At 32.3% G+C, this 23,945-nt stretch overlaps 1 protein-coding gene across 1 annotated transcript in view; it reads left to right on the top strand.

Moving 5' to 3' along the window:
- Positions 1 to 23,945, top strand: part of LOC148626138 (uncharacterized) — a 71,376-nt gene that overhangs the window by 7,817 nt on the left and 39,614 nt on the right. Inside the window, exons 3-10 of the mRNA XM_088569850.1 lie at positions 6,987 to 7,064; positions 12,452 to 12,586; positions 12,871 to 12,915; positions 14,717 to 14,779; positions 17,605 to 17,721; positions 19,262 to 19,297; positions 20,708 to 20,770; positions 22,950 to 23,144. Of these exons, the coding sequence (XP_088425976.1) occupies positions 6,987 to 7,064; positions 12,452 to 12,586; positions 12,871 to 12,915; positions 14,717 to 14,779; positions 17,605 to 17,721; positions 19,262 to 19,297; positions 20,708 to 20,770; positions 22,950 to 23,144 (732 nt within the window). The remainder of the gene's footprint in view (positions 1 to 6,986; positions 7,065 to 12,451; positions 12,587 to 12,870; positions 12,916 to 14,716; positions 14,780 to 17,604; positions 17,722 to 19,261; positions 19,298 to 20,707; positions 20,771 to 22,949; positions 23,145 to 23,945) is intronic.

Below are 23,945 nucleotides of genomic sequence, written 5' to 3'. Positions count from 1 at the left end.
CAAATATTCAAATATAAAAAAGGGTGGTCTGATAATTTTCCATATATCTCTGTAAATAGCCTGGTGACACCATATTTTATCCTGTAAAAATATTTCAATTTTATGTCTGCAAAACATAGCAGTTTATAATCTCAAAAATAAATAAGGTGATTTTAATACTAATTTGAAAATAGTGGAAAAAATTTAAGTAGCAGTCTTTGTAAGAATCATGCAATATCTGAAAAATGTGTAAAAAGGCTACATATTTGTGTTTTTGTAATTAAGTTGTTTTATGGGTCTATATTATGAAATGTGTAATTATTCATTCAAAGCAGCCTGCTCTCAGGAGATAATCAACACTGAAAACCCAATAGATTCTAATGTTTTTGAGTGTCATTTACAGAGTTCTCTCCCTTAATTTTGCAATCTACAGTACATTCTATATATTTTTTATCTCCTAAGAACGTATGAAAAACTAAATGTTAATTTCTGTTTACTATGGCAAATCAAACAAAATATAAAAAATAAATATATATAGGCTTTTTACCCATGAATCACATTTTGCATGATTCTTAGCTGGATTGCTACTTAATTTACTAAAATGCAAGTTGTTGGATATATGTTTTTAACCTTTAAAAAGTACAGTATGGAAAACAAATTACAACAATAAAGGCTTTTTGGATTATTGTTTCAAAAGTCCTTTTTCATAGTCCCAACTTTGGCTTGTTTTTTTTTTTTTTTTTTTTTTTTTTTTTTTTTTTTTTTTTTTTTTTTTTTAATTTTAAGCAAAGAGGAGTAACTTTCTACAAATTTGTCATCCGCCAGACTGGTTTACTGTCCAATTGGAGCAATGAACAGCAATAGACTTCAAATTTAAATATTCAATTTATTAGAGTCGTGTTAAGTACTGGATACTTTTAAATAACTTTTTTCAAACCTTTAAAGAAAACAGTTTGTTTCCAAGAAAAATGTTTACTGTTTACCCTTTTCCTAATGCGACCACCAACCAGGTGGTGGGGTTTTGGTGGGTTACATCCCTTTGAAAAACTTGCTGTAGTGGCTTGCATTCCATAAATATTTAAAACTATTTGCATATAATATGCAAAATCTAAAAGAAATGGGAATTCATTTTTAGGGCGAAATTCCCCATTTTGGGCCCCATTTAAGAGAAAATGAGTCCTTTCTTCCCATTTTTGGAATAAAGGTAAAAAGTTGAACAACATAGGGTCTTTATATTATACACTCTTTGAGACCTTTAGGTTTCCCGCACATACAATACCCAAACGCATGCCAAATGGTTACCAAAAGTATGATATACGAACACTTCTATTGTGCATTTAATCAAATGCTCCAAGCAAGCGCTTTAAACGCACGCTTAACAAACACTCCTAGGTCGCGATTAAACCCACAATAGATGAACGCTCATAGCGTGTGTTTAAACGCGCGATAGACGAATGATGAAAAATGATAATATAAATAAATATTAAAGAAAGAAAGAATAGAAAATAAAATTGAAGAAAATATATAAATTAATAGCAAAAAATGTAAAATTAACAGTTGAATCAAGGAAATAATCGAAGTACAAAAATAAACAATTGCTGCTATGGTGTCTTTTAACAAATGCTCATATCGTGCATTTTAATGAATGCTTGTATTGAGCATTTAAACAAACCCTCTTAGCATGCGTTTACATGAATGCTGCAATCGTGCACTTAAACAAATACAAAATGATGTGCAAAAGCTCAATAAACTTTGCACAAACGCTAAAATGGGAAACGTTGACATTTCAAGAAGTGTACACTTCTTGTACAACATCATGATTAAGAAAATAGATTCAGCCTTCTTAAATGACGGGGCCACATTTCAGAAAATTTAGAAACTTCTGTTTTTCCCATGAACAAAATAAGATTCTAAAATATTTTTTCTTTGTCTAATGACTTTTTTTAATGCTGGCCCTCACGGGAACGTATGTGGATGGAGGGTAGCTTTCAATCAATGTGTGCAACACGATAAGGCACTGCGAATAGTCATAAAAATCACAGGGCACATACTCTTGAGAATCAGGGAGTCCGTGACTATAGTCTTGAACATTAACATGTTTTAACTGTATGATGGTATTCGGGTCAACCTATATTATGTCTAGAAAGTCTACAATTCTGTCTTGGACTGGTTCGGGATAGTCCTTATGAACTTAGTATCTTTTAGGTCATAAAAGTACAGGTGACCTTGTGTCGTTGATCGTTTGTGAGAACTTGTGTACTTTTAATGTTGTCTCACAAGAGTGACAGACTTTTTTTTATTTGGTAAATTTGAAACACTGAGAACTGCTATTCCCTACTAGGACTACTAAGATTTTCACGTGTTTGATTTGCAGAGACATATAATAATAGAAATAAGGAACTTGTTAAAGATAGGCCGTGACCAGTTTATCGATAAAATAACCATGCAATTGAGAATGAGATTCCATGCCTTTCCACTTACTTATTAAACTACTTTTCCCCCTTGTAATGAAATAATCTGAAGCAATTGAAGCAGATGCCCAGGAATCGTAAAATGAGAAAATGAAGATTTTAATTAACTTTGTAACTTGTTTTAAATACTTCTTTTCTGTTTGTTTTGGTAGAAGGTAATATGTGATGTGAACATGGAGCTAAGATATCATAGAATGGGAAACTGAAGGTTTTATTTCAATATTCACAATACATTTTTAGTTATGATCATTTGATGTCAAATTGTTATTATTGATTAAGTAAGTACAAGATCTTGTTCCCTGCCATGTATTAATATGACGTTTCAGTTTCTTGCAGATTTGTTGTATATTTATGATACTTCTTTACCCTTTTTTATACAACCAGAAAAGTTGGCAGTTGTATAATGGCATCATAGATCTGTATTTAATTACAAGTCTATGATGGCATGAAGTTTGGAAAACTTTGATTATTCTAAAGTCTTATGTAATTTTAATAACTTTCCCAGATAATTTTGAGCAAAAAGAGACTGGCATTGAACTGTTTAAGAAAACGCTTTCTCCTTAGAACATTGACATAGCTTTGGATTGCTTATTACTTAACTGTTATATTGGTTATGCTTTCTGAGCTTGCCTAATAATCAAGATTTCTGTAATCACATAATTTCTGTTCAAAGGTTGGTTAAAACATCATAGGAGCTTAAGGAAAAGTCATTATTTGTAACATTACAGTTAAGGTCATTGCCCAGACCTTCCACCCTTTCCAGAGTATGGCTCAGTGACCTTGTCTGCTATTCCTTCTAATAAAGGAAAACTTATATATATTCTTCCCAGTTGATTCCATTGTGCAGTATCTTGACTGATTGGTGCAACTATAATTGCAATCTGTCATCGATCAGTTTCAGATCAGTCATCGATATGTTAAACAAGGCAATTGCTTCTGTTTTACAACACATGACCAATGATGACTGAATGATTTGTTTTGTTTTTTCAGTTCTACACAAATTAACTAAATAATGTAGATTGAAATACATATAGACCAGCTGGGCTGAAATTAAAAGTTTGTTTCCCCTTGCCCTACCTATCCATAAAACTTGGCCCTGTCCAAATGATATTAGCCATTCACTGATGAGATTTAAAAAAAAAATCAAAGCAACATTTTTCACTTCTTTGTTCATATTTTTTTTACAGAATCAAATGAACTTTGAGGTGAAAAAAATCCTTACCTACCTACCCAATGCCTGGGGGTCGGGTAAGGAGAAACAAACATTATTTTAAGTATGGCCTTGGATCAAGAAATAACAAATTCTGATAGTCATGGACTGATTTGAGGTTGTAAAATGGTACTGTACTGCTGGCCTCTTGATGTCATCCAGTGTCCAGACAATAACTTGAGCATGTAAGTCCATGAACTTTGACCACAAGGTGCCATAATACAAAAAGAAGGCTGGGATTGTTTTTTTTTGGGGTTGTGACTTGAACTGTAGGGATAGGGCCAAAAGGTGCCACTAAGCCCCAAGTCAAATTCTTATCCTGTGTCATACATTTTAATTGCAATCAAAATTCAATCAAAATTCAGACCTGTGTCAAGCATGAATATGTGTGTTCATACTTGCTCCAAATGTTCAAGGTCTTGGATCATATCAAGGTCTCACTAACCACTTCTAACATTCCCATTAATTTACATGTTTAAAAAATAATTTTTAAATTTTCACTGTGAATTCCCAAGACAGATGACATCTTAATGTTGCATACCATTGCAAAGCTTGGAAAATAAGGCTTTCAAAATCATTATGCTTATGGTTTGATGATTGTTGAATTTTTTCACCAAAGTGACTTGAATAAATAATACTGAAAATCCATATTTTTCCTTTTTCTGCTAACTGACGGGATGAAGGCAAATTACGCACACATGTAAACAATATTCAAACACTTTTGTAGTAAATTACAAAATGATTTTGAAGTACACTTTGTCACCATTACTTTGACTACTTTTGATCAACATAATCACAGGTTAGTCTCTTACAGTGCATAGATCTAGGTTCAATGTGTCAATTTTGGTACTACTGGTATATAGGGGAGGGGTGTCCATTTGACCCGTAAGTGGTGAGACCCAAGCTGCATCCTGTGAAGCATGTTTTACCTTCCCTATGTAGATTCCTCTCTTGCCATAGATGACTAGAAAAAGGGAGAACTTAAGTACTAGCAGTTTAACCTAGCAGTGCAGACTCATTGCATGCATATGTTTTATCATGTAGAAGAGCGATTACATGGTTACTTAGTTATGACCAGGTCAGAAGTTAAAACTTGATAAAATGCTGATTTAGCATCTTTTGCTATCTGATCTTGTCTGGGATATATAATTCATCTACATTTCTGTAAACTAATTTCTAACAACATAAACTGTGCTACCATTTGGCTTGCTGTGTTTATTTTACTTGGAAGTGAACATTGCCAAAGTGTTTTATAAATAGTTGCAGATGTATTTGAAGTAGATGGCTTTAAAATTGCTGAGTAAAAGTGTTGGATCAATTTTATTTCTACTAGTCAGCAAAAAATTTTGAAGATGCTTGGTTAATTTTGATAATTTGAATATGTTGCATTGAGTCGACCATAAAATTTGAATAATTTTATATACCATTAATATCCTGTTACTTAAAAAAAAGTCTTAATACTAATTTTCCAGACTGAAGTAATGTTACTAATGATTCAATACTTGCTTGATAGTCATAGTTCTTTCACTTGCAAAAGAGATGGAATCAACTCTTCACTTATAAATTGCAAGTAACTACGTATAAGCTGTATCTAAGATGATGTAGACGAGCTGCCTTTTAAACACTGGTGATATTCAGAGATTATTCTGAGAATTAATGGATTGTGTTATTCAGTGTTTATATTATTGAATGATGGGAACACCCTGTTGGTATGGTAACAGAATTCTCTACCTGTTCTAATTATTTTCCCTGTATACCACTATCATTTTATTTTAAGACTTTCCTACTACACTGCAAGTCAATGCCCTTTCAAATATATACATATACATGGCTTATTTGAAAAGTAGCATATTTTAGGGGGACACAATAATTGGTAAGTAAAGACATGAAAAAAAAACCACACTATGTAAAGTATTGAAGTTAATTCCTGTCATAAGAATGAAGAGATGACTTGCAAATGTATATTTATAAAATTTTGTTGGCATATGAATGTGCCTATAATTATCATTGTTAGAGGCATTAAAAATGCAGAAAATAGATGAATTAATTAAGTATAAGAAAGGAGACCCCTATTATAATGAGGAACAGAGTATTCATGATTATAGACAGAGAATAGACCAAAAGACAGACAAAATTCATTATCCTGGTCAAAGAACAAGACAAAATTCATAATCTTGGTCAAAGAATAGACTAAAAGACTAACAAAATTTATGATCCAGGACAAAGAATAGACAAAAAGACTAACAAAATCCGTGATCTAGGACAAAGAATAAGACAAAAAAGACAGACTAAATTCATAATCCTGGCCAAAGAATAGACCAAATGACAGACAAAATAACACAAATAATACAAATTAAAAAATACACACAGAAATTAAATAATAAATTAGAATATTGGGCTCCAATAAAAAGTTGCTGTATGAATTATGTGCACTGGTAAAGTATGGGTCCTCTTCTGTTGCATAGCTGCTACAAATATTGGCAAAAAAATTCAAAACGTTAAAAAAAGAAGGACAGCTTTACTGTTTAATTGAGGCAAAATGTCTTTAACATGTTGAAAAATCTGTTGATTGCAATTAACTCATAGGCAAGGATTTCAATAGCCTCCATGTGAATCCTTGGTGTCCTCTTGTGTTTTTATCATCTGAATTTAACAGTATTTGTAATGAGGTCATTGTCTTGTGGATCTTTTACCAACATCTGATCTCTGCATTTATGTGACGACACAGGTATATGTGTAGGTTCTATCCAAATTATTTTTGGGTATGCAACAAAATTTGTACCAATTTGTTAACCACCTACAAATGTACCACTTACTACTGCATGGAAGTCCCTGTGGGAACTTTTGCAAATGACTGGGAAAAAAATGTGAGCAGTTTGTTGATTAGTGTGCAAGATGTCTTGAAAATTATAATAAAGATAGATAGAAATTATCGTTGGTATAGTGGTTCTTGCCAATAAACCTACAGTTGTTTAGTCAATGTTTTTGGATGACCAATTAATATTTGCAAATTACTTTGCTTTCTAAAAAAAATAGAATTTTGGTTTTCTCTGTTGGATCAGATTTTCATACAAGTAAATTATTCTTAATTATATAAGACTGTAGCTGATTTTCTTAACACGAAAAGGAAATATACTCTGGATGTAAACAATGAATCATGAAGACTTTTTATGTTTCTATACCAATTTGACCTCTTCCTGCATTTTTGCCAGTTTGTTTCTGTTTTAATAACATATAGAGATATTAGTTTCTTATTCAATTTTAATTGACTCAGGTTATGAGTACTTTGATTATGTTGTTTTAACTTAGTTTCTATCATTTTCCAGCAAACAGATAAAGAATGTGAGGGTGGAAACTGCGTGTTTTACAATGGATGTAAATGTGTTGGAGAGAAAGGGTCTAGGGTAAGTATGCTATTAAGTACATGTAGCAGTCTTTCTTAAAATCAGACAGAAGGTGATTCATGCATGTCAAAAACCCACCAAATTCAGTTTTATTTCTTGTTCTGAAATGGTTACTGATCACATAATCAGTCTTAGTTCTTCCTTTGGTTGTTGCACTTTTGAGAAAAAAAATATATAGATTGTACATGAAATTTGCACTTTGCAAGAGTTATCTTTCTTACTTTGGCTAGATTTGGTTGATTTTAGTGGGAGATGAATGTATGATTTTTTAATAAGTGCAGATCTGAATGCAGAATAGCTTATTGTTATATGAAAGAATAGCATATGTTGACTGAAAAAGCATCGTTTGTTCGGTGGGTTTTTCTTCACCATGAACCATTGGCAGTGTCTGAAGTTTATATGGATTGGTACTTAATGAATTAAAAGACTAGTATTGTGTTCATAATAAATCTCAATTCGAGGATGTCCTCAAATCTTACCTCAGCCCAAATTTTGACCAATTATCTTTCTTGAAATTTGACTATAACTCAAGGATTTGAGGAAATCCCAATTTATAATTTTTTTACGAAACAGGATTTGATTGAAAAAATCAGATTTCTTAATTTTGCTTGTGCATGTTGTTGGATGAAAATTGAAGCAAAGAAATTTAAATTCCTGACCCTTTTATACCCTTGGCTTACTGCCATGATATTTTTTTTGTTTCAATTTCGGATCTTGAACTGTGTAAATCTTCATACACGATATAGTGGACCAAATAGAATAAATTTCACATAAAAAAACTGAAGATAAGGAAAACAAGACACAAAACAAAAAAAACTAAAGCACTAGAATGCCCACAAAAAAAACAGAGGTGACAAGGGTAAGCATGTTCTTTTTTTGCTTTGCCAGCAGAACCTGTCACAATGCAAGTGAATGTAATCCAGTTATAGTCTAGCAACAATAATGCAGCTCCCTCACACAAGTCACAACAGAGTCACAAACAGGTCCAATCAAAACAATTCACATATGGGTGATATCATACAGGTGTTCAACAAAATGCAATGAAAACCTTTTATTTGTGGGTCACTGGCGAGAGGATCATCTGGTGCATGTGATACTTTCATACAGTAAAACCTGTCTAAACTGCATGCTGGATAAACTGGTAACTTGTGCAAATACAGTAAAACCTCTATAAACTGAACCTGAATATATAAGTAACCTGTGTAAATCAGACATCTCCTGAATTCCCTTCACATTAGTTTCAATGCTTTTGAACCTGTGTATACTGAACACCTGCCTTATACAAACAGTTTTTTTCTGAATAAAAGGGGTTCCGAACTTCAGTTTAGACAAGTTTCTCTGTACTACTGAGGTTCATTAAGTTAAAAAGAAACCATAAATATTCCTATCAGTTCTATTTCCTACATGAATAACTTCTAAGGCTCTCGTCCATCCATGAGAGTATCATAAAACCATACATCGTTCTGATTAATACACCAACATAAAAAGTGATGTATTTCTGATCACAGGCTTAAGTAACAACCCTCAAAGAATAATTTAATTTCTTCTAAGTTGTATGCTTGTCTGAGACTGAAAACCTGTTTTTGTTTAAATGATTTTGCTGTAATGGGCGACCACTGAGATATTCCGCTTACATAATGAAGTATATTTCCATTTATTCACATTGAATGGATTCTTTATAATTTCAAAGAACATTCACAAAGTACATGTTATTCTCGATCGTGACATTTCTTTCTAAAAAAAAAATGAATTTCATTCAGAATAATTTTTACAACCTTAGTTAACACAACAAAGAATAAAGTAAGAAAGCCATATTATCTACAAAAAAAAAACATGTATCTTTCAGGATAGATATGATACTATCTATACCCCTATGACCTAAACTTTCTATATATGCTTCTGTCAAGTTCATGTCAGATACAATAGTAGATAACATTGGATTAGACATGGACTGAACAATGGCCAAAATACATAATACATGTGTAATACTCCTGAGTCAACCTCTTAGTTAATCTAATGCTGACTCTTTGCCAAAGTAGTGATACCTTTCAGTCTGTTGTAATTGATTATTTCAGGGATTTTAGGGACTACATGGTATACAGTCTGAAAGCTTGCTTAAAATTACCTTCCTTTCCCCAATGGACTGATCCATGGTCCCTTTATGCTTGAAAATTGTGGTAGCTTATATAGTAAATCACTGGAATAAGGACTGGCCCCATCTGGCCTTTCAGGACCCTCTCATACCCTTTTTAGAATTTATTGATTTAACGTTGTCTTCGATTTAAACATAAAATTATACCGGTATGCTAATAGCAGTTTGCTCTTTACAAAAAGTATCCTTAATTAGTGTTTTGTAATACAAATGTACTCCTTGAACAAAGTTTCAGAAGATATAATTTTTTTACATGTCAGTCAGTCTGTTGTTAGTCCATCAATCTGTCACTTCTCTTTTTGTCAACTCCTCTCAAACAACTGAACAGAATTTTATGAAACTTGGTGTGCAGTAAGGACACAATTTGAAGTTGTGCATTTTACCAGAAAATTTTATTTCTCAAATTGTTTAGGGAGTTATATCCCTTTGAACTTAGTTTCTAGCAGTACATGAATGAAGCATCTTGTTAATTGAAGTGATGAGTACTGTTAATTTTAGGAAACTGGAAAACAAATTTAGGCAGTTCTTCTTTACAAATTAGTGTAACAGTGCCTTGTCTATCTGCTGTCTCTGTGTCTGCTACAGATAGAAAGTAATTACCACACATGCATCAAAACTGCAGCAAGAATTTCTTTGCAGACATCTTTATTTATTAGTCAATCTATCTTTGACTTCATCTCATAGCAAAACTTGCTGTTTATAATTCAAATGCACATATTATGACCCATTTTTATTAAGGAAGTTATATAAATACGTCTATTGTTCCGTCTGTGTTTACAACCCTGCTCATTGCAATTTTGATCAAGATTTTTGCTTGTTTACATCATTGTTCATTTACTTTTTTGTTTCAAATGACGTAGATGTATATGCTTACATATTTTTAAAAGACGAAGAAAGAAAAAATGCACTTCTAAGAAGGTGTGGGATACAGCTTCTAGTTGACCCAAAAAATGCCTCCACTTCATTAAAGTTATGCAATATGCTTTACATTGAAAGTTCTCACATGTATGTTTTTAAGTTCTAAGGTTTGATAGGGTTTATGACTAATAAATAACATTTTTGGTGTATTTTATATTTGTATGAAGGTATACCAAAATGTTTTACTCATTCAGAAGATGCCCTCAAAAAGCTTTTTCTTTCTGAACCACAGGAAATAGATTTTGAATCTTATATTATCTGTACTTTAACACTAGTCAGCGTGAAGCACTTCTTGTCTCTTGAGCATGGTCTCTTTAAGTATGTGAAATAATTTCACATCTGCCTAATAATGTGGTTTTCAGACTGCCATTGTCATGTACTTTTATATTCTGTTGTTTTGTGTTTTAGAAATTGTTTTCCAGTGCTTTGACAGCGAATAAAACAGTTAATTTCAGGGATATACATGTAGAAGGATTGACCATCCTTAGATAGTTAACTAGACAATTGATAAGGAGATGTCTTTGTAAAATTCTTTAAGCTGTTGTTATTTAATCAGGTGAAGACTAACAGACTATTGTAAAAGTACTTTAATTCGAGAGTAGTAATTTTCCTGGATTAGGGAGGATACACATGTTCATGGATTCTTGAATTTGTGGTTTGAGGTATCAATGGAAATCTCCTTTTTGTTGGGAACTAAATTTCGTGGTTTGGCTCACCCACAAAAACCAAGAAAATCAGTACCCCATGAACAATAGTACTTTCACAGTATATTCTCTGAAATTAACTACATTAATTGCTGTAAAATTTGAGAACTGAACTTTATGGGTAAATTATGTGGAGATAGGTGTACTCTATAAGAAGAAGTGCAAACATTGATATATGAAGTCAATGAAATCAAAATGTTTTATTTATCTATTTTTAATTTCAACAAATGACACATACCAACTGAAACTCTCCTTAACTTTCCAATTTCATGTGGTCAGTACTGTATCACACATATTACTTATACATTGTGTATTACATCATAGTTACATTTATTAAGCCAAGCATTTTTGGCTTTAATATTGCATAATTCCTGGTCAGTGATCCAGATACCAGTGCTAATGGACTTCTGGTATCTTAATTATAGATCTCCCACTGGGAGGAAATACCTTCTTACCAAATGCTTTTGTTATGAAATGAAAAGAAACTTCTATATGCATTTATTTTGGAAGATGCTTGTGATATAATCTTTTTCCTTGTCTGCATAAAAATGTATCTACATCACAAGACCAAGGAATTCAAACAATTTTCAAATTTTCTACTGATATGCAGTAGTCTTCAAAATCTATGACTAGCCTGTTATGTGATGTTGCCATCATAGTGACATATTCATGGTTTTGCCATATTAGGGTGTCTGATTTCTGTTTGAAAACCAATAATATGTGTCGCTGCTGGAAAATTGGGGTGGGGGGTAGTCACCTTGTAATGGATTGGAATGTTTTCCATTCAAAATTAATTTTAAATCGTTCTAACACATGTGGGAGTTCCACGATGCAGACAACTTAGTATAACAAATCATTTACTTGTCACAGTAGAGCTTGGAATACCAACTTACCCTTTTTCCCTTGCTTGAAATTGCCACCCCCCCGAATGTTATATTGTACACTTGATACTTCAGATTGCTTCTTCCAAGAACACCACACAGTTAACGCCTTGCCAAAAGTTGTCTAGTTCTTAGGCTGAACAAAGTCTTTTTGTCAATGAATTTGTCAAATTTTATTCAATTTGTCAATAAATCAATCTTCCTATTTACTGGTGCATTTTAAAAACAGTTGTTATATACCAGTATATATATAAATCAGTTAGGTTGACTCAAGCTTTTCATGATATGAATGCACCTGCACATCAATTTGTATCTGATCTCATGGAAACTTTTTCTGATCAAACAAACATCAATTTCACCTCAGTCATGTCTTAACAAGCGGAGAATTGAAGACAACCAGAAATACACATTTGATTGCCAACACAGATACATGATGCTTGTTTTTACTCAAGAGGGTTTCTACTCATTTTCTATCCATGAAAAAGAGCTTTAGAATTAAATTAAAAGTTTCAACAACAATCAGAATACCAATGGGTACAAACTATGCACATCTTTTGACCAATTTGTTTGTGAGCAGTTTTAGTAGTCTAGAATTTTTAAATAGAAAGTGTAGTGCAATTTTGTGACAAATTTTTGGCTTAAACTTTTGGGGACTGTTTTCTATATTTGTTGTTTTGTGATATTATGAAGCCTTTGTGTGATAATAAAAGATTATGTTTTGCTGTTTTATAGGGAGCTCCAGGCCCAATTGGTCCACCTGGACCCCAGGGTATCCAAGGATTTCCAGGTATGGAGGGTCTTCAGGGACCTAAAGGAATGAAAGGAGACCATGGAGGAGAAGGACCTGAGGGACCAAAGGGAAACAGAGTATGTGGTCCTTTTAATTATGAATCAAACAGTGATTTTGTACACTTTGATTTAATATAAATAGTCTGTCTTGTTTTTATAGTGTCAAGTATTTGCTTTCAACAACATATTTCGCAGTAAAATAAAGAATGATGTTTAATTTGTTAAAAGAGTTGTTATAAACAAAATCAGGGTAATTATTCCTTTTCTATTCATGTGTTGCCATGTTGCCTAGATGATACATGTTACACTTGTTGCTAATAAATAGTTCCCATATTGCAATATAACATATCATTCTGTTTCAGGGCAAAATGGGTATGCCTGGTTTTCCTGGTATGAATGGTATTCCTGTAAGTATTAATGCAGATTTATTTGTTTCTTACATCAAAAATCTGAGGTCAAAACTCCAATCAAAGTGCAATAAGGTCAACAACCTTCAAAAAGGGGGAATTATTGGAACTTTCTTTCAGTTTCTTTCTTTGTTTATTACAATACTTTATTATGCTGTCTTGTTACTTGTATTTGTTTTTTTTTTTTTTTTTTAATTTTTTTTCCTGAAATATCTTCATTTCAAGGAGTTTGGTATTCAAGGATGTCACCTAGAAAGTTTTAGCCCACCTGGCCGAAGACCATGTGAGCTATCGCCATCACTTGGCGTCCGTCGTCGTCGTCGTTAACAATTTTTCAAAACTCTTCTCCTCTGAAACTACTTGACAAATTAAAACCAAACTTGGTATGAATGTTCCTTGGGGTATCCTGCATAGAGCTAATGTGAGGATTTTTGATCCGTCGAAAAACATGGCTGCCATTACTAAAAATAGAACATAGGGGTCAGACAGTAGTTTTTCGCATATATCTCCAAAACCATTAGGTTTAGCCAAATACTGACATGGGGTAAAAGTGTTCAGCATGATGAGAACTGTCTGCAGTCAAATTTCATTTTAATCTATTAAGCCATGTTGGAGTTATTGCCCTTTTTCAAAGTTTTTTCCTATTTTTAATGTTATTTCTTTCAAAAGAATTCTCCTCTGACAATATTTTACCAATTGAAACAAAACTTGGTATAAGTGTTTCTTGGGGTATCCTGCATAGAATTGAAGTGGGTTTTTTTATCCATCTATAAACATGGCCACTGTTTCTAAAAATAGAACATAGGGGTCAGACAGTAGTTTTTCGCATATATCTCCAAAACCATTAGGTTTAGCCAAATTCTTTCAATAGCTGAAATTATCCTCATTTGTAGGACTACAAAAGTCTTCTGGCATAAAATTTATCAGAAGCCTTCTTATAAGAGATATTGCCCATGACAGGGGAAAATGACAGTTTTTTTTTTTTACAGTTTTCAGCCAATTTCTTAAAAACTATGATAGATTTAGACTTTCATTTACTGAAATGATCCTTATAATAAGTCCTATTAAAGTTTTCTCTAGTCAAAATTGTTGGACAACTTCTTGTTTAATTTATTGCCCTTGAAAGGCAGAATTCAACCAGGTGAGCGATTCAGGCTCCTGGGAGCCTCTTGTTTTTAATAGAAATTCCATATAAACTGTAAATTAGAATGCATAGTTTCAAGTGAATCCCAGCCATAGAATATGTACTCACTTTTATAGTAATCCAGTTAAAAATAGGGTCATACATTGATATTAAAACCATGAAAAAGGAAGTATTTAATAAGTGTGTTCAGCTGTGATAATTTGGCATTTTTATTCAGTATCTTTCTGTACTATAAGGGACTCTAAATCATAGAAAAATATTTTTTAATTTAATGCATCTGCTACATTCACTGCACTAAAATCTTGATAACTAATGCCAGATGTCAGACTGACACTAAATTCTTGTGTGTTAAAACAGAATGAGTTTTACCGATTATCTTAATAAGAAGCAGCACTTCCAAATTTAAAGGTTAATTGTGCTATCAGCACACCAGGAAATTGTGCATGTCAGCACACGTCAAGTACATTTAATTATTTGTTTGAGACAGAACAAAGAAACTGTTCTTTTTTTTTGTCATGCATGAAACTGTGATTTTCAAAACTAAAACTGCTCTTTTTATTAAGTATTGTTGATGATACAACTGACCATAGATAATTGATTTTATGCTAACTTTTGTTTTATGGCATTAATTGATATTATGCAAATGGCATATTTCAGGGTATTCCTGGACCTATAGGACCTAGAGGACCCCCTGGATTAGATGGATGTAATGGAACTCAGGTAGGTATACCTCCATAGAAAATAGACACAAGAATATCATATACTCTTACATAATGTTTCTTGAAAAGGTTGTCGATTCATAAAAAAAGTTGCTTCAATGCATGTATATATTTTTAATATGTTCTTGTGTAAAAACAGAATTGTGAATTGTCATAATTTTACTTGCCACTAATAAATAGAAGCTTGTTGAAGGTTCATAGAACTTCAGTGTTATAACTTCAACATTGCAAAGTTGTATTAGATAACTAATAATTGAATATTACAGAAAGCCTATTAAAATTGAGTTTATCAGTAATTGAATATTATACATGTACAAAGCCTATTAAAAATTGAGTTTATCAGTTGAATCTTATCCCCTATTGATACATTAATCAAAGATCAAAAGATTTTTGGGCATTTCTTATATCCCTGAAGTCTCTGTTATCAAATCATAATATGTTCTTGCTAATTAAGTAACTGTGTAGGTAGCCAATAGGCAGATTCAGGGAAAGAAGGCCACCACCCCCCCCCTTTTCCAGGAAAGTTTGGTTGATTATATCGTAAAAATTGAAAGTCATTAGAGTGGACCATCTTTTTTGAATTTCAGGGGCAAAATGAAAGTTTTTTTTCCATTACTTTCTTTCCTTGCTCTGCATTGTAATTTGAACAGGAGCAGGTTCATAAAGTGTAGGAGTTGTATAGAATCGGGTCATTTAAGTACAGAACTCTTTTTATTTAGAAATCACCCTGTCTGTCTATCTGTCTATCTGCTTGTTCTAAAATTTTCTAGCAGTTGTTGGATTTGACAATTGTAAAGCCTGTTACATAATGTAATTTCTATCCACAAAGAAAATTCCATCATGTCTTTCTCTTTTGGAGATAATGATAGTATGTATTTTAATTAATTATATTTGATTCTAAGTTAATCAAGGTTTATTTATGATTTTCTTATTTGATACCAGGTACACGTGTACTCTGATAAAAATTTATCAAAGAAACATTGCATGCCATGCAGAGTAAGAAAGTTAAAGAGAATATGTATATAATGTACACATTGATATGTTATAGCAATTTGAAATGGAGTGGTACTGATTTCAATACAACTCTAGCTATAGGCTTCTGTGTGATTTAAATAGCTCTTTAGGTAGATATCTGCTGTACAACATACCAATGTGTCCTACTTTATTGCCATAGAACACCTGTGTGTGTGGTTTTTTTGTGGACACAGTCATTCTCATTTGAATAGCTGGCATTTACCTGGTCAGTTACAACAAGATTATCATATTTGACAGCTTTTCAAACATGAAAGACAGTGTCTAAAAGATCACACAGGTGTTTTGTGGTAATGAAATAGGAGACACATTGGTATAATACAGAGTTAGAAATAGTAACCTGCCTGCTAGCCCGAGACTATATTTGGCAGGGCTTGCTAACTTTTGCAAAAATCTATATAGCCATCTAGTTAATGTATTGAAAAATTGTATTCATAATTCAGGACTGTCTGAATTTGAGTGAGTTTCCTACCATGTATAATATAAAAGAAAGCTATTTCAATTTCCAAGTAGCCTACATAGATTTGAATTGAAATTGGTACCACTCCATTTCAATTTGCTATAAAACACTGATTTTAGGCCAGATGTAGGGCAGCTAAATGATATAAGTGCTGCCAAGATATATATATTGCTGATTCTGATTTTCTGTGTAGATAAATAGCAGATAATGATTTGATGAATCAAGGCTGTATTCCCAGAATTACTGGGGGTTGAGACAAAACATACTTAAGGGTGTTGATTTCATTTGAACATTAGTAATTAGGACTTTAGGATTTTTTTTGTGTGCAGAATTGTAAATATCTGCTTCTAGTTCCAATATTATAAGGTGGCCTTTATAAATCTGATGCAGCTCCATTGTTTTTGTTATATGAACTCCTTGTTAAAATTTTCATTATGTTTTTTTACCATCTTATTCTTCTAAAACAATTTTAAATTGTAATTGTTACTGCTTTTAAAGTATTAGATTATATTTACTTTTCAACATACTATAAAATCTATGCATAGGAAATTTTTAGGTGAAATAACCCCATGACTCTTTGTTGTGTCAAAAATATTGTAGAAATAGAAAAAAAAATAAGAAAAGTTCTTTGTTGGCATTCCTAAATTTTCATGGAAGAGGCAAAGACAGCCTCTGGCAGGTGATGAGTTCTTTGTTGGAATCTAAATTTTCATGGAAGAGGCAAAGACAGCCTCTGGTAGATGATGAGTTCTTTGTTAGAATCTAAACTGTTGATGTCTACATTGGCAGATACAGTGGTTGGACACACCACTCACAGCTTCTGGCATTTATGATATGACGTAGCTAAACTGTTAAATGCACTTTCCTTAGAGGATGTCAGCAATCATTTATAGGAACATTTCTGATATGGTTTGTCACATAAGGGTCAGTGTTTGATTGAGATAAAAAAAATTACACTGAGTACATTTTGTTGTTGGTATTTAAATTTTTAAAACTAGTAAAACATTGTTAACCAGTTCTAAAATCTCAAGGGAATTTTGTAGCTATTCTTTTTTTATTTTTTATAATATGAATATTTTACTTAAGAATGTGATCTAGGTAAAGGGACAAACACTTACAAATCATTTGAACGTTTGCGTAAAGCATTTTACATCAATCTCATCTAAGCATTAAAGTAACTTGGTTTATTTCATTCTATTTCAAATAAAAGCTTGATAGGCTTCGATGAAATTGAATATGATGCAAACATATCACTGATTTCAAGAGTTATGTCCCTTACCCCAGGTCTGCCTTCTGAAGGTATTGAAAATAATGATTCCTTTCTTTGATTATAGGGAGAGCCTGGTAGTCCAGGAGTTCCTGGCTTTCCTGGTCCAGTTGGTCCACCTGGTTTCCCTGGATCCAAAGGAGCAAAAGGAGAACCAGCTATTGATGGATCGAAAGGACAAAAGGTGGGTCGCTAATAGGAATGGATTTTTTGCTTTCATTACAATACAAAGCTGTTCTATTCCAAAACTTCTTCTCTCAAATTTTTATGTCATCTCATCTCCTTTCGAGCTGCTTTCCATATTTTCACAAAACTTGATTTGTAGTATCTACAAAACTTGTAGTTGTACATATTGTATGTGACTGAAGCCTTTTGTCATCACAACTTTTCTCACACTGCTGCATCGAATTTCTTGAAAATTGGTATGTAGTAAGGACACAATTTTATACCCCATAGGTAGGTGGTATATTGAAATCACCTTGTCTGTCCATCATTTTGTCCATCTGAATTTTGTCACAATTATCTTAGCTCACAATGGATTATTTCAAATTCGGTGTGTAGGGCATACATGGTAAAGGATTATGGGTGCTGTCCAATACCAACTTTCTGTTTTGTGTGTCTTTGCTATTTTCCCTAAGTGGAATGAAAGGGAAACAAAAGTCTTGGCTCCCAGTATATGGATTGATTTTAAATTTGGTGCTTGGCTTCATAAAGAAGGGGCATATGTGTAAATGATAATGGTTGCTGTCTGATATCATCTTCCTGTATGAGATGGGGTGTGCCCAGCAACTAACACTTGTAACTTCATATTCAGTAGTACTTATTGCAAGGAATTTTTATCTCTTAAATTTTGTGGGAGTTAACATTTTTGATTTTTTTAGACGACTTAAGCATCTTGCAATCTCAACTTCTCTCTGAATACAGAAATGCCCCTATTATACAGTCCAAGGTGGCTAAATTATGTTTATTTGCATCATCAATTTATGAAAATCACAAATTAAAAATGTCCCACTCCTTCAGTGTTGTGAGTATGTAGTATGTGAGCTTGGTTTTCTGTTTGTACCAGTCAGGTAATTTTACTTAGCCCTCCAAATTGAATTAATATACATTCTATACAGTTATATTAGTTAAAAATGAGATGTGAATCAGCAATACCTTCACCTGAGCTAATTAGTAATGGCTTTTCGTACATACAGCTCAGTTTTAGATTTTGCATCAGACTATTAAGTATATATTCTGTGGTTATTAACAGTGCTGGAAGATTACTTGAAACCACAATTTCCTCTATATGAATCATTTTCATAATCAAAGGTGTTTTTCATATTTTTTTTTTATGTTTAGAAAGAGTTTCTCAGCTGTTTTCAATTTTAATTAGTTCAGTTTCAGCCAAATTTTCCTGAACTGAACCTATTAGCTGAAGAAATTGTCTTTGTCAGTTTAAAAGCACTTTAAAATATGTGTAGCCTAAAAAACTTTCTCATCATTATTCATTTTGGTTATGTCTTTGTATTTTTAAATATCACTATTACAAAAAATGTTGAAAATAGTAGCTCTTTCCATAACTCTCTTATACTTTTCATTTCAATTGTTGGTTTTTTTTTTTTTTGAAGCTCATTTCAATAACATAAAATCTTATTTTTCCAAACACAAAGCTGAGATACCATGCTATTTAATAGAAATTGATTAATAATTGGTTCTAATAGTGCCATTTTTATGTATTTTAGGGTGAACCTGGTCGCCAAGGATTCCCTGGACAGAATGTAAGTTGATCGTAAACTTTAATTAATCTGTGTGTGATTATGTGGGAAAAACAAGGGAACCAGGATTGGAACAGTAATAAAAAAAACATAATCCAGGGATAATGACAAAGAAATGGACACAAACTAAAAAGAACATGAAATAACCCAATAACATGCACATAGAAACAGGTGCACCGGTAGGGTAGTCATGATCAAATGTTAATGTATTTATTACCTGTCTGCCTATTCCAAAATGTGTGTTCACTATATCTCCCTTGTCAATATACATCATTCAGGTATGCTGTAAATTTCTTGGATGTGCATGTATCTTTATGGTAAGAACTAAACTACTGTAATTAATATCTCAGAAAATTGTACTATGTTAAAAATTGATGATAAGTAATTTTATCATACTAAACGTCATAAATAATGACTTGTTATAAATCCAACATCATTGCTTTTATTTGAGTTTTAAGAGGGTGTCCAAGCAAAAATAGGCAGTAGATGGCACATGACAACTTTTGTTTTCAAAAAAAAATTTCACCCATTTCATATCACAAATGCATTCTTATCTTCAAAGTTGAATGTTGGTTTTGGATTAGCTGCAAGGATTAAATAGAAATAAATTACATAGAAAGCATCGAAATTCATTAAGAAAAGGGAGATAACTCGTTAATATGAGCAAAATTTTGTTGCTCTGTTAAGGAACTTTAAAATCATTTTCAGAGCCATCCATTGTCTATTTAAAACAAACTTTATACTTTTGGACATGCATATGGTATATACATTACATTGGAACAAAAAAATTCAATGGGATAGAATTTATCCTGTGTCTCATATCATAGGATCTGGCTGATTTTTACATTGATAGCCTCTTAATTTGGCAACACGAACTTCATTAGTCCATTTACCAAGTCTTTACTACCTAAAACTTCAGTTTTATTTAACAGATTACTGTTTGCAATTCAGGATGTCAATCCAATTAAGTTACTATGTAATTTTGTGTCTAATATTCTATCAAGATTTATTTATTATAAAGAGACTTTTTTGTGGCTATTTATTTTCATGATTTTTTTCTGTTTCTGAAATTAGTGGAAAGAAAACACACGAGATAAAAATAATTTTCAGTAGGTTGGATCTTAGCAAAAATAAATTAATCATGAAAGAAAATCATCATGGTTTGGAATGTAGCAAAAATTATAAAAATTATGAAAGAGAGTTTACAGAAGGTTGGAACTTCAATTAATATATCACCAAAAAAATTATGTTAGGTTGGAACTTAGCAAAAAAGAAAAAAACTTTTAACTTGCAAGAATCAATATTCTTAAAATTTAAAAACAATTATCTTTGATGATTTTTTTTCTTGTTGTTAAAACTGCTTTGATAAAATCAGAATGAACCATTTCTTATGGATAATTAATTATATTTCAGGGACCTCCTGGAAGAGATGGTGGACTTGGAGACAAAGGAGAGAAGGGTTTTCCTGGACCTAGGGTAGATTATCCTCCTGTTATCAGTCTTAGTTTCCATGACTATTTTTGTTCTAAAATCCTCCCATTTATGTGGTGTTTTCTGTGTTAATTTTCAGACTATTTATACCCTCTATCTACTACAGTACAGTTAAGAGGCCCCTCCTCAAGAGTTTGTAAATCCCCATCCTTTAGGATGGGCGTATTATGGTATTCTGAAGTCCATCCATCCTATTTTCATTCCATCATTCATACTTTGCACAAAAACTCAAATTTTTTTGACACTTTGGAGAATTGTTTGTTTTTATTGTTGTGAGCTCCTTTTCAATTTTTATAAATTTCCAATTTTTTGTTTTTGAAACATGGGATTTAATTCATACAAATATGGGGAGATTTTCTGTTTTCAGATTATGGTTTAAAAAACCCATACTACAATATCAATAAACTTAACTGAACTGTTTATTTATATTGATGAAAGCTCGCTTTCATTTTTTTTTGAAAATTTGTGATACTCCAATTTAGAGTTATTGGAATTTCGCAGGTTTTATATGCCCTTCAATTTTGACAGGATATATTGTGGTAAACCACTGTCCATCATTAATGCTTCGTTCAAGAACTCCAAAACACTTTAAGTAGAACTCCAGCTAAGGATCATGCAAAGTGTGATTCATGGGTAAAAAGCCTACATATTTTTATTTTTGATATTTTGTTTGAAATGCCACAGTCAACAGAAATTTACATGTGGTTTTTCATATAAACCGTGCTCTTAGGAGACAAAAATTATATAGAATGCACTGTAGATTTCAAAATTAAGGGAGATAACTCTGTAAATGGCACTCAAATACAATAGAATCTATTGGATTTTCAATGTTGATTATCTCCTAAGATCAGGCAGATTTCAATGAATAATTACACATTTTATTATATAGACCCATAAAACAACTTAATTACAAAAATAAAAATATGTAGCCTTTTTTGGGGTGTATCACATTTTTCAGATTTTGCATGATTCTTACAAAGACTGCTACTTAAGCCATTTTAATAAAATTGTGTTCAATTGTTCATTTTGATGGAAGAAAGCTCCATTTAATTTTACTTTAATTTTGAACGTTTAGTTTTTGAGTTATGAGACTTTTTGCATTTTATAAAAGATAATAGTCTTGTTTCCTGCTTCCAGCAAAAAAAAAATAGGGTAGGTAGGTAGGAAATTTTTTTTTTTTTTTTTCAAAAACATGAAATATGTAGGGTAGACATAAAAAGTAGGTAGGATAGCAGGAAACAGTCATTTATTTTTGCCTAAATTTAAAAAAGCAAGGCTTTACTGAACCCAACTCGGAATAAGTTAAAAACCTGTCTGAACCAGACACATTTTGAAGTCCTTTTGTATCAGTTTAAATGTATTTTGAACTTGTATTAACCAAACACCTTCCTGAATCACCCCAACAGAGTATTCTATAAAAAGATATGACAGCCATGTTTGATGCCTGATATGTATAATTAACACTTTTTTAGAAATAGAAAATAATGCATGGCTCTAGGGTGTCATTTCACAAAGTACTTGTAAGACTTACATACACATAAATCCTTAACGAACCAATGGTACTTATGTGTACGTATGTCTTACATAAGCTGTGTTAAATGACACCCAGTCCACTAAGTCGTTTCAGATGAGAAGATTTTTTTACAGAAATGTTAAGTAGCTGTCTTTGTAAGAATCATGCAAATTCTGTAAAATGTGATACACCCTAAAAAAGGCTTCATATTTTTATTTTTGATATTAAGTTGATTTATGGGTCTATATTATGAAATGTGTAATTATTCATTAAAATCTGCCTGCTCTTAGGAGATAATCAACATTGAAAATCTAATAGAGTATATTGTATTTGGGTGTCATTTACAGAGTTATCCTCCTTTATTTTGAATTCTGCAGTACATTCTATACCATTTTTATCTGCTAAGAGCACAGGTTATATGAACACCACATGTTAATTTCTGTTTGCTATAACGTTTTAAACAAAATATCAAAAATAAAAATATGTAGGCTTTCCAACTATGAATCACATTAAAGATTAGCTGGAGTACTACTTAACAATGAACAAATTCTACAGCCCAAAAGTCGTTTAGTTCAGGCAGATTTTACTATATTTACTCAAACTTGATTTATTGGGTGTATATGTACTCATTTTGAATTTCTTTCACTTCAGGGATATGATGGTATTCCTGGGCAGAAGGGAGAAAAGGGCAGTGATGGAATTAGTGTTAAAGGTCCAAAGGGAGAAAGAGGAATGACAGGACCCCCTGGTCCCCCTGGAAAAGCTGGAAACAGTTCTTTACCATTTACTGGAACAGGAGGCTCTTCAACAGGGCCTAAGGGTTCCCAAGGAATGAAAGGAAATAAGGTCAGACCCCATTATTTATCAAGCTGAGAATTTCCTTTTGAACAAGCTTATATGCAGGATACCGCCCATCTCTTTAACTGAATAATGGATTTGATCATAAAATATTGCATTCAATTATAAACTTATTATGAAAGTTGGATTTTACAAGTTGAGGAGTATTATTCATTATTGACAAATGATTGTAAGGGGAGACTATTTAAACTTAGAGATTTTTATGGGTTTTACATTTCAATGCTTGTAAACACAGTACTTCAAAATTTAAAGGTATCTGTATATGCTTTGTCCTTATGAAAATCAAAATCCCTATTTATTGAAAAGATCAGAAGTAATGGGACCTTTGTCAGGGTAAAGCATCGTCCAACTGGTCAAATGGGCAAGTATTACTGAAACTGAATTGGACCAAAGTGAAATTAACTTGCTTTTATGGTAAGTTGAACAGAAAAAAGAAACATCCAAATTTAGGTGGCCCTTTGGGCAAGCTCTGTTCGAGGTTGTCTCATCCATGGGTCTGCAGAATAATTCTTCTTTTTAACCCCCGCTTGTGAACTCTTTACAGTCAGCATTTTCCCATTGAATTTGATTAAATTTTAAATAAACTTGAAAAAAAGTATTTACAACTTTTACAGATTTTCACTGTCATAACTCTAAGTTCAAGGATACACAGTAGTGTATTTACTTGTGACGGAGATGCAAAACTTTCTTGAAATTTCAAGAATATTGAAATAAGTTTCAATAGAGGATATAGTCCTCATGATGGTATTTAATGCGAAATAAATTCACAGCTTGGAAGCACTGAGAGCC

The sequence above is a fragment of the Perna viridis genome, chromosome 2 (genome assembly GCF_037379345.1).
Source record: "Perna viridis isolate PV_CMFRI_1.1 ecotype Kerala chromosome 2, ASM3737934v1, whole genome shotgun sequence".
NCBI lineage: Eukaryota > Metazoa > Mollusca > Bivalvia > Mytilida > Mytilidae > Perna > Perna viridis.
Note: the sequence above shows the minus strand (reverse complement) of the source record. Positions and strands in the feature narration are given on the sequence as shown.